The sequence below is a fragment of the Lacerta agilis genome, chromosome 17 (assembly GCF_009819535.1).
Source record: "Lacerta agilis isolate rLacAgi1 chromosome 17, rLacAgi1.pri, whole genome shotgun sequence".
Classification (NCBI taxonomy): domain Eukaryota; kingdom Metazoa; phylum Chordata; class Lepidosauria; order Squamata; family Lacertidae; genus Lacerta; species Lacerta agilis.
The window spans coordinates 21,877,508-21,892,772 of NC_046328.1; the positions used below are offsets into that span (position 1 = coordinate 21,877,508).

The 15,265-nt window shown below is 47.6% G+C and overlaps 1 protein-coding gene across 1 annotated transcript in view; it reads left to right on the forward strand.

Annotated features, from left to right (window-relative positions):
• The window catches only part of ACTN3 (actinin alpha 3), a 46,834-nt gene continuing 31,569 nt past the window's right edge, over positions 1-15,265 (forward strand). The window contains exon 1 of the mRNA XM_033174475.1: positions 1-135. Coding sequence (XP_033030366.1) covers positions 1-135 — 135 coding nt within the window. The remainder of the gene's footprint in view (positions 136-15,265) is intronic.

Here is a 15,265-nt window from a genome sequence, read left to right on the forward strand (position 1 = left end):
ATGTCGACCACACACATAGAGACCCACGTCCAGTACAACCACTCGTACATGATGACGGAGGACTACATGGCACAGGAAGACGACTGGGACCGCGACCTGCTGCTCGACCCAGCCTGGGAAAAGCAACAGCGAAAGGTAGGGGGACAAGGGACAAGGGGTGGGGTGGGCAGGCTTGGACCAAGGACCAGGCCGTAGCAGACTTTCTGTCATCGGGAGAGGCGTCAAGGATTGTCACAGCACCAACTTTTTTCCTAGGCACGTTTTGCTTCACTGGTTCTTCGTTTCTGTTTGGTTCCCATGCTGTTTGGTTTAAAAAAAAAAAAAGTGGCAATGTTGCATTCACATATATTTAAATAAGTTATTGTGTGGCTAGGGAGTGTTAAAAAAATAATCCAATAAAGCTGCTAAAAATGCAGAGGGCAGCTCTTCACGGATGTCAGTCTGAATAGGACAACCCTGCACGGTTGTTTTATTTCCGGAGACACCAGTACAAGATTGCAAGGGGTTCCGGGGCACCCCTTTCCTTTGTGGGGCGGCGAAAGGCCTCGGATGGGCCTCAATGGAAATGATGGAAGATTGGCATCAATGCTTCCCAAATTTAAGAGGTTTCTGTGGCAATGGAAGCACTATGACCCCTTTGATCAGGCTGGAGCTGATGGAAGTGGTAGCCCCAAACAGGCTGCGGTGGAGAAATTTACTCCAAGTGTCTGAGGAGGTCTTTGCTTCTCCGGAATGAATCGTTGCTCCCAAATACTGTGTTTTCTTTCATGTTTGCTGCCCGATTCTGCACCATGTTGAGGTTCTCGAGAACCCTGCGGGCCTTTAAACTTACAAGCAGGCAGTGCATTGCAAGCAGGGGAGGGGGGCAGCCCCTTGGAGCCAGCTGCCACCCCGGAGCATCAGATGCTGTTGGCTGCAGCTGTCCCTTGCCATCACCCAGATCCTTATCCTATATGGAACCACAAGTGACATTTTGGGCAGAGTACGTCAGAAGAGACTCGCACCAGGGCCAGGGGTGGGTCCAGAAAGAAAGGGGAAAGGAGAGCATATGTCAGTGCAGTGGCATCTACCGAGGGCCCGGGCTGCGTCTGAGCTATGCCTGGAATGATGGAGACCCAAGGGAGAGGGAAAGGAATCGGCTAAATATATCTATGCGTGGCAGTGGGGAACATGTCCTAAGCTAAGCTTTGAAATAATACCACAGATGGGGGATGTCCTAATCGCAAACGTTCAGAGGCAGAACAGCCCCAGGCCCTTTCTCCACCTTGGCAACATAACCCAGGGCTGTATTCTGCTGCTGCTGCACCTCTTGGCACCTTGAATTTGGAGTGCAGAAAAAAGTGCCAGGTCTACAGGTGCAAAGAAAGATCACCACATTGTCAAACGAAAAGCATCTGCGTAAGTCTTCCAGGGCCCCACTGCTCTAAGGCTTGCATCAAAGGCCGACGTTGTGTTGGGGCTTATCTCTTCCCATCCCGATGCTACCGCAACTGAAAAATCCACATGTGAAGATGCTGCTCAGGGCTGGGAAGGAGGGCATTCGCAAGCCCCGTCTTATAAAAACAGTAGCTAAAGGGCCAGATCTCCACCCTTTGGCTCTGCCTTCTCTGCAACTCTTAAACGTACAAGAACCGCTCTGCAAGCCCATGTGAGCTACCAGGGAGGCCGTCATTTGCTTAGGTCCTGTGACCATTATGATCAAAGCTGCCGCAATTTTGCAGGAGGGATTTGAGTGCATTCTGCAATTAAAACACCGTGGGTCAACAAATCCACGTTTCTAAAATCCAGCTGAACTGCTTGCAGTTAGGAAAGTGACAGGGAAATCATAGCTTGTAGAATTGTAGTGTTAGAAGGGACCTTCAGGGCCATCTGGCCCAATCCCCCTGCAATGCAGGAATCCTGCCTACAGTCATCCCTGAATGGGCTCGAACCACCAACCTTCTGGTTGACAGCCACACACACTGACCCATTGCACCACTGGTCCACTTTAAAATAGTGTGATAACGATCTACAGTCAGGAAGAAGTATATTCTTAAAGCAAACAGTTCAGAACAAATGTTCAATAAAAAGCAGGCATTGCATAACCTCCATGTAAGCTTGCCGCAAGGAAACCAGGACGACTGTTCAATAAGCGGGTCATCTGGAAGTGCCCATAGATTTCCCCCCTTAACCTCCTCCTCCTTGACACAGAGAAAGGCTAATCACAAGTATCAATCCACTGCTTCAGTCATGTGCCAAGTGACGCCCCCCCCCCAAATCTGTCTCATCCAGAAAAAACATTAACACCAAACAATCTCTTCACAGGCTCCCTCACTGTCCTCCAGGTGTGCTCACTTAAATTCTCACAGGTTTCCACATAGCGTATTCTTACTGTGTTCTGCACTCTAAACAGACACAAAGAAGGCACTCACTGCCATTGATTGGTAGGCCCAAAGCACATGAGTCTAATCCTGAGAATAAAGTGCTAGATTTGAGCTCTGGGTTAAATTCTTACTTTGTTTCCACATGGGCTGAGGTGGCATCGGCCATCAGGCATCTCGTTCTGGCTCTCAGCCTCAATTCCCCAATTGTTAAAATAGAGGAAAGAGCAGTCTGCCTCATAGAACTGTTGTTGTGCAAGTGAACCAAGCCTTGCTGCATGTTAAATGCATAATGCAGAAATGGCTATGTGGAGAGAAAAATGGCACGCAATTGTCCAAGATTATAACATTTTTCCCTATCATCCGTCTGTCTGTCTGTCTATCTATCTATCTCTATCTACTTTGAAGGAAACCCTTGGTGGAGGAATATTGTGTTGTGATTCCTGCTCCTAGGTAGGATTTAGAGAGTGAACAATGCTTATCTAGGCACAAGTCATTTCAGATTCTGGACTTAATCGTTTTATGAGGGGGGGTTGTTCCTGTCTTAAGAAAGTAGTCACTTACTTCAATATGCAATAATCCAGCTCTGCTGTGTTCATCCTGCACATTTTTCTGGACCAGGGGTGGGTGGGTACTCCAGAGTCTTTCCATCATTGGCACCACTGCCTGAGCAGTTAGCAAGTAAATTGGGGCTGTGGTATCCCAAGGATATCCCTGCCCCTCAGGTCATGTTCTGTGCCAAATAACATTTGCAACATCAACAAGTGAAAGGGTAATGGTCTAGTTTGGTTCAAATTTATGGGGTGGCTGTTCATTGGTAGAGTGTCTGCTGTGGATGCAAACAGCCCCTGGTTTCATCCTTGGTGTGTCCAGGTGAAAACTCTTGACTGCTGCCAGTCAGTGGTAGATAATACTGAGCAAGATGGACCAAAGGTCTGGTTTTCTATATCCCTGTGATGACAGAGACAGTGAGGATTTTTTACACAGTATTTTATTGACTTTTTCATGTTAAGAGTTAAGGACAGAGCCTCTCCCGCTATGTTTTGGGACTCAAACTAAGTGGCTTGAGACCTCCTGATCACACTAGATTTATGATCATGTTGCTCATTGCAAAGGCTGAATTAGCCTTAGGAACGAGTCAAGTTTCACGTTACGGTTCCTCCAGGCTGAGAGGTCCTTTTCCATTGCTTCTGGCTTTGAGGGGGGAACTATCAGATCCAATTCATCCCCAGGACCACATTAAGTCTGAGAGGGTCTGTTTAATTTACCAGCAGGCAAATGCCAGCTGAACATCTCCCTTGCTTAAAAACGTGAGCTATGGGCTCCCTAAATGTCTCAGACTGGCCTTTCCCAGGGGTTTCTGCTGGGCTGCCTAACCCTGCACTTTTGAGGCCTGGGCACTGTTCCCACTTATCTCATTGCTGACAGTATTTCCACACCTGTTCCTTTGGGCCTGTGACATGGCTGATCCTGCAGCTACTGCAGTGTCAGAGAGAGCCAGAAGAGAGAGGAAGACCTCATGGCAAAGTTGCACACCATCCTTGGGCACCGGCCAGTACTTAGAGAGGAACAGGATCCCCAATGGGTTTTGGACATCGTATGAGATAAGAGAGACCACACGTTTCTGGGGATGGGCTGCTTGGTCTCATGTCCATCTCCACCCTTGGAGGCCGTGTGCCTCTGAATGCCATTCACTGGGAATCACAAGTGGGAAGATGAGCTGTTGCACTCAGGTCCTCGCATTGGCATCTGGTTGGTCAGTGACAGAAAAGGATGCTGGACGACATGGGCATTGATCTAGCAGCCACATTCTTCTGGTGTTCTCACTGGTTTCAACAGGTTCATGTGAAGTTCTTACAGGCTGGTCGTCTCCTTCCTCAAATGGGAAAATTTTGCATCTTCAGCTTCGCCCCTCTTTCACAAAGTCATGTGTATGCAAGGTAAACACATGCAGTTAATGAGATTGTGGCAAACTTTGCAACGGGGGCAGGGGGGAGAGAATCACTGAGGTTTCCAGATAGATCAAGGTTTGGGGCCAAGACTAAGCTGCTGTCCTATTCTTGGGTGGGTGAGAACCCTGTTCTATTTTTTGCAGCATTTCCTGCAGCGCTTGTTCCCAATGTATGGCTGATGCTTTGGGGAAAGGCATTCTTGTAGCCCAGTGGCAGAGCCCCTTCCACTGCATGCAGAAGGCCTCGGGTTAAATCCTTGGCATTTCCAGGTAGAGCTGGAAGAGAAGCCTGCCTGAAACCTTGGAGAGCTCCTGCCAGTCTGTGTGGACAATATTGAGATAAAGGCAGCTTCCTATGTTCCTGCGCTGGACTAACCAACCTATCTCACATCATTAAATGCTCCCACTCTCTCACACATACTCCCATTTCAAGCAGCTTTTCACTTGGTTACTGGATTCTCCTAAACTGGAAGAAAAAATAGTTATGTTTGTGAGGAAGACAAGAGTACACACAGATATACAGGGTGGGTGTGTGGGTGTGGGTGTGATCTCTCAGAAGAAGCAAAATGTATTCATCATCCTACCTCATGATTTCAAGGTAGGTTGTACTTCAGGTAGATTGGGATCTACTGGTAGATTTCCAGATCAATTGCAGTAGATTGGCAAACCCAGTGGTTTAACTCAGGGACAGGCAACATGGTGCCCCCAGGATTTCACAGAAAACAACTCCTATCATGCTGGTTGAGGGTCTACAACATGTGGTGGGCATCATGTCGGCTGCCCTTGCTTTAAGAGCAGCACCGGCAAAAAGCCTTTTCTTCACTCCTGTTGAAATCAAGAAAGCTTATGGGAAAACAGCAGTTGATTTACATGTGAGCTCCAGTTCTGCTCCCGAAAGCAAATCCTTGGGCCGAGCGCATGCACCCGGAAGCACCTTCCTGTGCGTCCCTTGCTGAGCCACAGAATCCTAGTGAAAAACAAAATAGACCCCGCCAGCCTATATCTACCCAACCCTAAAAGTGTTGTCCACTTTTATACCCCACTTGCATGAACAACCATCCAACGACGAGTCATAGTAAGGCAGAGAAAAGGACTGAACGCAGCTCCGTGTCTAAACAGGGATTTGGGGAATATGGATCTCCTGCAACAATTCCCAATGTCCCTCCCTGGCCATGCTGAATGTGCTTTAATACGGGCGAATGAGACATAGCTGCCGCCTGCCAATTAAGGAAGGCAGTAACTCCACACCTGTTGAGTTGTTCAGATTCGAAGTGGCAAGGAGGACCTGGTGTGAACAAGAATAGAGAGAGGCCATTCCCCCACACACCCCGCAAACGATCACCCCTGAGAAAATCAACTTTCTCCTCCTCCTCCTCCTCCTCCTCCTCCTCCTCCTCCTCCTCCTCCTCCTGTCCCTGGGAGCTTCTTCCTCTCCATACAGCTTTACTGATATGGGATTGTTCCTCTGGTCCTGCAGGGAGCCAGGGACACCCTTTCCTGCTGATGCGAGAGATCTGTGGGGGTGGTTTCGCAGCAATGGGGTATCGGGTAGCTGCTGCTGTTCCAGATGCCTTGCCCTTATAAGGCTGTTTCTAAAAACTGCCCTGTGCCTGTGCTCCCTGCAAGGAGGCAAGGGGATGAGCTAATGGCAGTATTTTGGAAGAGGGCAGAACTTATTTAGGGTACGAGAAGGGTCTTCCTCTGCCCCCACCCTCCATGAGAGATGGATGGGCAGGCGGATGGCAAGGCCAGGCCTCCTCAAGAACAAAGTCGCTATTTAAAGAGGCTTCCATGGCTGGGGGCTATGATTCATTGGCTGGATGGAGTGGTTCAGTTTGTTGGGAGGTTGACTAGTCCCAGTGGCGTATCGTGGCGTCGGGGGGGGGGGAGCAAATTTCTGAGAGGGCGCAACCAGGTATCCCATGACAGGCTCCCTCATCAAGGCTGGAGCTGCAGGGAGACAAGCTGCGTCTGGGGCGGGCCTTTGGGGCTGGGGCAGCAGTGGCGGGTGCCTCCTTTTCCTTGTGGCCTGCGGAAGGGTGTGCCCTGCACCTGGGCTGGCCAAGAGGAAAAGAGGGGGAGGGCATTGGAGGAACCCACTGAGGAGGGGGGGGGAGGAAGAGGAAGGTGGGAAAGCACTGTGAGGGCCTGCCCTCTCCCCCAGAATTACTTGAGATTCCTGCCATGACTTTTCAGCTCTCGTTTCGAAAAAGAAACAGGAAAACATGTGGGCTTCTTCTTCTGTGGAACATCTCTACATGTGACATCCATTGGGATACTTGAGGGATCTGATCTTTCCGAATGCTGATGCAAACGGAACCTTCTGAATCAGTGTGCGGATCAGAACGTAACTGAATTGCAGCTCGGAAACATGCAAAAATGCATTTTTAAACGTATATTTTATTATAAAGCATATTTGTAATTCTGTGTTTTATAAGAAAAGACACAAATACATATTTAAGTAAAATTGTTTGTGCTGTTGTTTTTTATGCATATTAATTTGGAAACAAGATGACTAGATTCACAAATGAACATGTGAAACTGAAAGGGAGCAGAATAAAATGACCTGTCCACCCCAGGGGCTGACTTTGTGGGCCAGTAGGAGGTCCACCAGATGGTCTATTTATTCAGCACTCATCCCAATTTGCTTGCCGGGTTGTTTGTACATCTTCCTGTTAGTCATTTTTTTTCACACACACACCTCTTCCCATCCCATACTATATATGACCCTGCCAGGTATTGAGATTCTCAGGTGAGCACTTTCTCTTGTTCCCATCACCATCAGAGGCACAGTTGGCGGTGACACCAAAGAGGGAGCCTTTGCTGTGGCTGCTCCCATGTTATGGTGTTCCCTCCCAAGAGAGGTTAGACTGGCTCCAGCTTTGTTATCCTTTCTGCAGCAGGCCAAGCCCTTCTGGTTCTGAGAGGACTTTGAAAACCAAGCGGCAGACAGTGTTGACAGTCCTGCTGTCAGGGCACACTGTACTTTAATGCTAGTTTCAAATGTGTTTAAATGGATTTTAAATATTGTCTTTAACTTGTTGTTTTATCACTTTGTACTTGATAATGGTGTTTTTAAACGTTGTAAGCCGCCTCAAACCCCAGTTTGGGAGAAAGGAGGGATATCAATACATTAAATAAATAAATGCATTTCCCACCACTTTCCAAACCATTTGTTGCGCTGCAAACAAACCAGAAGGAAATGATCCGTAAAGACTGGAATTAGTGTGCTATTTTTCTAGAAAAACAGGTGCCAGAACTCACCATGAACACCTCTTAGAAGGGCAATGGCGCTCACCTGAGAGGAGCCGGAAAGGAGTTCTGGACAGTTCTGACTGAAAAAAAGCTCTGACTGGAATAAATTGGGACGAATGCTGCCTTGTCTGGAGGAGCCCACAGCATTTGGACATGTGAAAAAATCTGCTCAACAGCTTAGTGTTGATCCACACATTAGTCCCGAGAGGTGTGGATGAGGAAATTTCAAATATCTCTAAGTGGTGGTGCGCTCGCAATGTACAAAACTGCCTAGTAAATCCGTTCCACACAAACACTTTTGAGCAGTGAAGGGAAGAAGACACTCTCCTCAGGGCCCTGAACCCTCTGCTTTCAATTTCATCATCTCTTGGCTTCCACAAGCAATGCACACTGAATGGGTTTGTCATGTGGGCTCCTGCCAGCTCTGTTAAGCCTAGTAAACAGGGGTGGTGAATCTGGCAGGGCCATTCGGGACCTATGTTGACAAAAGCACCTGTGAGAAGATGCCCTCTCGTGAGGCTGCAAATAGCTTCCCATTGTGAGTGCCAGACACACATCATACTGGGTGGAGTACCATTTGGCAAACCTACAACCTGGGCCAAAGCCAGAACAATAGTCAGACAAAGGATGTGATAAACACTAAGCATCCCAACCACTTTACTCGAATTATTTGAGAGCAGAAAGACAAACCACATGGCGTCTTGCTGAGCAACAACAACAACAACACGCTTAATATGTAAACTCCCTAAGTGGTTTACATAAAACACAGTAAGATCATTTTTGAAATAACAACAATATAAGCAAGAAAAACATAAATGTCCCTCAATGCCAGTTGCATACCCTCCAACATCCCTCTGATGAAAATAGGAATGTCCTATTCCATTATTATTATTATTATTATTATTATTATTATTATACTCCACCCATCTGACTGTGTTGCCCCAGCCACTCTGGGCAGCTTCCAAACATAGATAAAAACATAATAAAACATTAAACATTAAAAACCTTCCCTATACAGGGCTGCCTAACAAACCACACCGAACTAGAGTAGGAAACAAGAAAGCAGGTCTCTTTGTCATATCTCAGCATAGACTGTCCTATGCGTTTCCATACTGTCTACATGTTTCGATATTTTTCTGCATCAGGGGTGGGAAAGCTTTTTTTTAGGGCCACATTTGCTTCTAGGTAACGTTCTGGGGGCCACGGACCAACGATGGGCGGGGCCAGAGGCAAAAGCAACCAGAGCAATGAATGAGGATTTTAATTTTGCACAGTAAGGGGCGGGTCTACTATGAAACTATCGAAGGTTCAGCTTCAGGGCCCCTAATCCGTGAAGGGCCCCACAAGTGACTTTAGTTCACATTGCTGTAAAAAAGAAATCGGGTCTAGTATATATTTCCACAATGCCAAAGTTTGAGAGTCAGTACCACAGATGCTGTAAAGGTGACTTTGACATGAAAGATAATCCAGGACAGCAATTTTAAGTAAAATCAGAGATGTCGTGGTTATTATTTTTTAAATATGGTACTGTTTTGTGGAACAACCCCACTGAAGAAGATAGCAGTGGCTACCCAAACCTTGTTGCTGGTTGCAAAGGGGCGCCCATAACATTTCACGTTTCAGAGCCCCCCAAATGTAGGCCCGCTGCTGAGGCTAGCTTGTACACATTCCCTAGCCTCCATCCTGGCAACCATTGTTGGAGTTCAAGGACATCTTCCAGCCAATAATTTCAAGGAGATTATAAAGCAGGGCCCAGAGCGCCATGTTGCCCCCCAGATTTGGGGCACCTGGCAAACAGGTGTGCATGTGTAACATCGTGAAAATGGTGAGCATGCACATCATCTGCAGAAGGCCGAGTGCTCTGGAGGAGCTGGCCAGAGGTGCGATGTATGATGCCATGATCTTGCGCAACAAAAATTGAGGGGGCCGGAGACACACCAGCCCCCTAGAGTTGGCACACCTGGCAGGGCCGCTGAAGGGTATAGCCTGGGAAAGGTCGGAGGACCAGAGAGAGAGGCCTAGTAGGCCGCATTTGGGCCTGAAATTCTGCACCACTGTTTCTGCTTGGGAAATGGGGACCAGCGGGATCCAGCAAGTGATAGCCTGCAGCCTGACCCTGCAAGCCCAAGTCTCACTGAGGCAATCATTACCTGTTGTGTGTGGCTGGGTCCGTATCCATGCCAGTTCAGAAATCCCCAAGTGTGAATGAAAACCTATTCTTATCTTGTGGCACCGTCAGAAACATCTAATGCCTGTTTGCTCTGGCTTCTAGATGTGCCTTGGCATTTGAAACATCTTTCAAGCCCTATCTGCTGGAAACTTCTCAAACACTGTCTTTTGTAGATTGCAACAACTCCAAGTTGGGAGTGCTCAAGCCCTATGCGCTCTTCCCTCTCCCGGGTCAAGCTCCAAAACCCCACATTACTCTATGAGTTTGAACATAAGACTATAAGACGAGCCTGTTTGATCAGGCCAATCCAGCAGTATACCTGTCAACTGTCCCGGGGGCGGGGGGACAGGACACCCCATGTTTTCGTGCAAGATCCTGGCAGCCATTCAGGTGCCACGTTCTTGCGTTGCAATCCCTCCCCCCCAAAAAAGTGCTTTTGGGGGGCAAGATCACTGTGTGGGTCACGTGATTTGCCCAGGAGTGCATCCCTGGTGTTTGGTCTGAAAAAGTTAGAGGGTATGCAGCAGTGTGTTCTCTTACAGTAGCCACCGGCCAACTAGATGCCTGTGGAAAACTCACAAGAAGGACCCGAGCAAAAGAGCTCTCCCCTCTCCTGGTGTTTTTGGCAACTGGTATTCAGAAGCATTGCTGGCCTCTGAACATGGAGGTGGAGCATAGCCATTGTGGCTATTCATTTGCCCAGCCCTCTTTTAAACCCATTCAGGTTGGTGGCCTTCCCTGCCTCCTGTGGCAAGGAGTTCCATAGCTTAACTATGTGCTGTGTGAAGGTTTTTTATTTGTCCTGAATCTTACAAATAACTGCAGCAAAATCAGGCTGGGGGCCCTCTCCAGACAAGTCATTTATTGCAGGTTTATTCCACAACATGTTTTTGCCACAATAATTAGTGGTGGTTTGGGTCTGCTTTAATTTGTTCTGCGACGCTTCCCTGATGCTGCCTCATTATTGCCATCCTGAGGGGCTATAGGGCAACAAAAGTGGGACAAAAATGAACCAGAACATTTGTGGTACTATTGGAAAGTTACAAGATTTCACTAGGAAGTTATGGAATATACACTGCTAGGAAATGAAGCAAGATGTCTGCCCCAAAACAGTTGCAGGCCTGAAGAGTACAGTATCGAAAACAGGATCCTGTGTGACTGCCCTGATAGGATCATGTGCACAAAAATAAAAATAGTCAGAATTACAGCATGGACTGGCTAATATCCATGTTCTCACCAAAAACCCACCCCCTGCATCCTGCCACAGATCTTTACCTGAAAAGAAAAGTTAAGTATGTATTAAGGCAATGAATAAATGGATTGTGGGTGTAAATAAACCAGGAAAAACAAAAACAAAACATAGAGCAGGAGCTGAACTAGTATCTGATTTGCTGGTGTGAACCATGGTCAATACAACTGAGAAGGCAGGAGAAGCTGGGCTGAGCCCGTGACTGAGGGGCAGGGTGTGGGCTTTTTTTTCTATCTGATGTCTGCCCTCCCCCTAATAGTGCAAACCCCTACCTGCTTATTTGTAAGTACGTGCCATTGAATTAAATGGGATTTACTTATGAGTAGGCATGCAAAAAGGATTATACTGTGCACTGTCTTAGGCCAGCAGAATGAGGAACCCTTTTCCAGTCTGAGGGCCAGATTCCCTCATGGCCAACGTTTTGGGAGCCACATGGCAGGGCTAGAACAACAGGTGCAAATCTGACCTTTGCCACATTCCAGCCAGACAAAAGTCAGAGGTTTCCACACACACACACACACACCTCTTTGGATCCTCCATCAAGGCAAGCAATAACCATTCTCGCAGGCCAAAGCATTCAGGAAGGGCATGGAACAGGGCAGGTGTGTGTGTGGCCTGGAGAGACTCCTGGGAGCCAGACAGAGTCCTGGAGGGCCACATTTGGCCCCCGAGCTAAGGTTACCAGATGTCCCTGTTTCCCGGGGACAGTCCCTGGATTTACAAATCAGTCCCCATACAAAATCCATTGAAGTTGAAAAGTGCCCCCGGATTCATTGAAAAAAATCTGGTAACCTTACCCTGGGCCCAAGGTTCCCCACCCCTGCTGTGGTCTGTTGATTGCATAACTTAAGCTTATAATGCATCAAATTTCTAAGCAAAACTGTGCAGAACACTGCCTAAGTGCCAGAATCAATGTTTTACATTCCACAGCTCTTGTGAGCAGCAGTATAGGTGCAGGAGAATTGTGGCACATTTTATGTGCCAGCTTCAAATTTCTAGGTGCCAGGCTAACCTGGTACCTGGGATTTTTCCAGACTTTTAAGATGTCCATAGAGAGGTTAGGGCAGGGGTCAGCAACCTTTTTCAGCCGTGGGCCGGTCCACCATCCCTCAGACCAAATTCCTATGCCCCAGAAATAACCCAGAGATGCATTTTAAATAAAAGCACACATTCTACTCATGTAAAAACACGCTGATTCCCGAACCGTCCACGGGCCGGATTGTGGAGGCGATTGGGCCACATCTGGCCTACGGGCCTTAGGTTGCCTACCACTGGGTTAGGGGTATACCCCCCCTTTCAGCCTCTCCCACTGATCTATCACACTCCCATGGTTCAGATGTACTAGACTTTCCAGCTAAGGGTGGCACTTTGCCCAGGCTCATCCTCAGAACTTTGCTGGAGAACAATCACGCTTGGCCAGGTGGGAATCAGCTTTGCAGCAGAAGCTGTTATGCATACCTAATTCTCCCCTTGCCTGCCTATCTTGTCCCGAAAACCCCAGCCTATGGCAGCCATATTTGAAGCGTTGATTAAAAACTTCGGGGATTTTGTTTTTGCAAAAAAAAAGCTCAACAACCGTAATCACTATTCATCAATCATTCAGTCTGACTTCCCATCTATGGTTGCACCAACGTGTCCACTAACATAAAACAACAAATAATAGAATCATTTAAAAGCTAAACAGATGCATGGATATATACCGTATACGGTGGTACCTCGGGTTAAGAACTTAATTCGTTCTGGAGCTCCGTTCTTAACCTGAAACTGTTCTTAACCTGAGGTACCACTTTAGCTAATGGGGCCTCCTGCTGCCACCGTGCCGCCGGAGCATGATTTCTGTTCTCATCCTGAACCAAAGTTCTTAACCCGAGGTACTATTTCTAGGTTAGCAGAGTCTGTAACCTGAAGTGTTTGTAACCTGAGGTACCACTGTATATAGAAAATTACAACTTACTGAATATTGCTCAGGCAGAGTGGCAAGGTGTCTTCAGCAAGTCTGCATTGGAGAAACAATGAAGAAATGGATGCTGTAGTTGAGATTCCTGCATTGCAGAGAGTTGGACCAGATGACCCTCAGGGTCCCTTCCAGCTCTACAATTCTATGAAAAGAAAAACAACGTGAAGATCTAACATTTCAAGAGATTTCAAAATTCCAAGTACATGTTCTGATCAAGATAACGTTCACAGTTTCTCGCGGGCATTCTCTGCTGCATCCTACAATATCTGGTAGTAGAGCAGGAACATGGATACCGGTAAATCTGTAACTCTTGAAAAACAGGCTTAAAACAAGCATGTAGGCCTCCTCTGAACTTCTGTGAAGCAGCCCCCTCCGCCTTCTTTTCCAAACAGACTTCCAGAACTGTCCCATAAGAGCAGGTTGCTGAGAACACTCTATGATAGAGACAAGGGGACAAGGGATCAGTTGAGAGGCCCATGGCTGGTTTTGCAATGTATCCTCCTGCTCTTCATTACAACAGCATGGCTGTTACACATGCATGGCTCACTGGATTGTGGCCAGGATCAAGCATGCGGCGTACACCACACTTGTGGGTGGGTGGGTGGGGGAAGGAACTGGCAGTCCTGTTCCCCACCCACAGAGATCCAGCCTAGTGAAGAACTGAGAAAACAGGAAGCAGGGCTGTGCAGTGCTGCAGACCTAAGCACGTCTACTCAGAAGCAACTCCTGTTGAATTCAATGGGGGTTACTCCCAGGTAAATCAGGTTAGGACTGCAGCTTAAATTGCCGTGGGAATTTTTTGTATTCCCGTGGGAACCACTCGGGGACTATGGCAGGACTGGGAGAACCAGCAGCCCTTGAGATGTTGTTGGACTCCAAACCCTATCACCCATGAGCATTGGTCATGCCAGTTGGCGCTGATGGGAGTTGGACTCCAAACTTTGAAGGGCCACACAGGTTTTCCATTCTTGGGCTACGGAAACAGGCAGGCATTTAGATTTATATCCTCCAAGGAGCTGGAAGGGGGTGTAAAAGGTTCCTCGCGACTTTATCCTCACAACAACCCTGCAGAGTAGGAGAGAGAGAGAGAGAGAGAGAGAGAGAGAGAGAGAGAGAGAGAACACAACTGGCCCAAAGTCAGTGGGAATTTTAAGCTGTCTCTCCTCCTCCCTCCCAATGATTCTGTTGTGCCAAAGTTCTGCAGTCATTTTGCAGCGAAAACCCTGTGTTTTTGCAGCACCCCTCAAAACGAGTAATTGATACATCAACCTGGGGTTTGTAGTTAACACCCCAAGAGAGGCCTGGAGGTCCATATCTGGCCCCCAACCCAAGGTATGTGGTTCCTCCACCCCGCCTGTGTTGAACAGTGAGAGAGGCTCCCTGAAAGGAAGTACGAGAGATCCCAGCCTGCTAATATTACATCTGTTGAAGCCTGAATATGCGGCCGTAAATATTATTCTTGTGTTATTATTTGTAATCATACCTTTCTTCCAAGGAGCGTAAAGCAGTGTGGGCCTACATGGTTCTCTTCCTGCCCTCATTTTATCCTCACGATAACCCTGTGACCTAGGTTGCTGATACCAAGGAGCAAGTGAGCTTCATGGCTGAGTGGGGATTTGAACCCGGCTCTCCCCAGTCCAAGGCTAGCCACTGGACCACGCTGCCCACACATAGAGCAGAATCCTAGCTGAAGTGAATCATTTTAAATTCTGATTGGTTTCAATGGGAAGAGGGTGTTAAGCATGTGTTTCTCTCTCTCTCTCTCTCTCTCTCTCTCTCTCTCTCTTTTGCTGGAGTTATTGAGATGCAATGGATTGTTGTTGTTTAGTCATTTAGTAGTGTCCGACTCTTCATGACCCCATGGACCAGAGCACGCCAGGCACTCCTGTCTTCCACTGCCTCCCGCAGTTTGGTCAGACTCATGTTGATAGCTTCAAGAACACTGTCCAATCATCTCGTCCTCTGTCGTCCCCTTCTCCTTGTGCCCTCCATCTTTCCCAAAATCAGGATTTTTTCCAGGGAGTCTTCTCTTCTCATGAGGTGGCCAAAGTATTGGAGCCTCAGCTTCAGGATCTGTCCTTCCAGTGAGCACTCAGGGCTGATTTCCTTCAGAATGGATAGGTTTGATCTTCTTGCAGTCCATAGGACTCTCAAGAGTCTCCTCCAGAACTATAATTCAAAAGCATAAATTATCTGGCGATCAGCCTTCTTTATGGTCCAGCTCTCACTTCCATACATTACGGTACTACTGGAAAAATCCTAGCTTTATCTATACGGACCTTTGTCGGCAAGTTGATGTCTCTGCTTTTTAGGATGATAGATA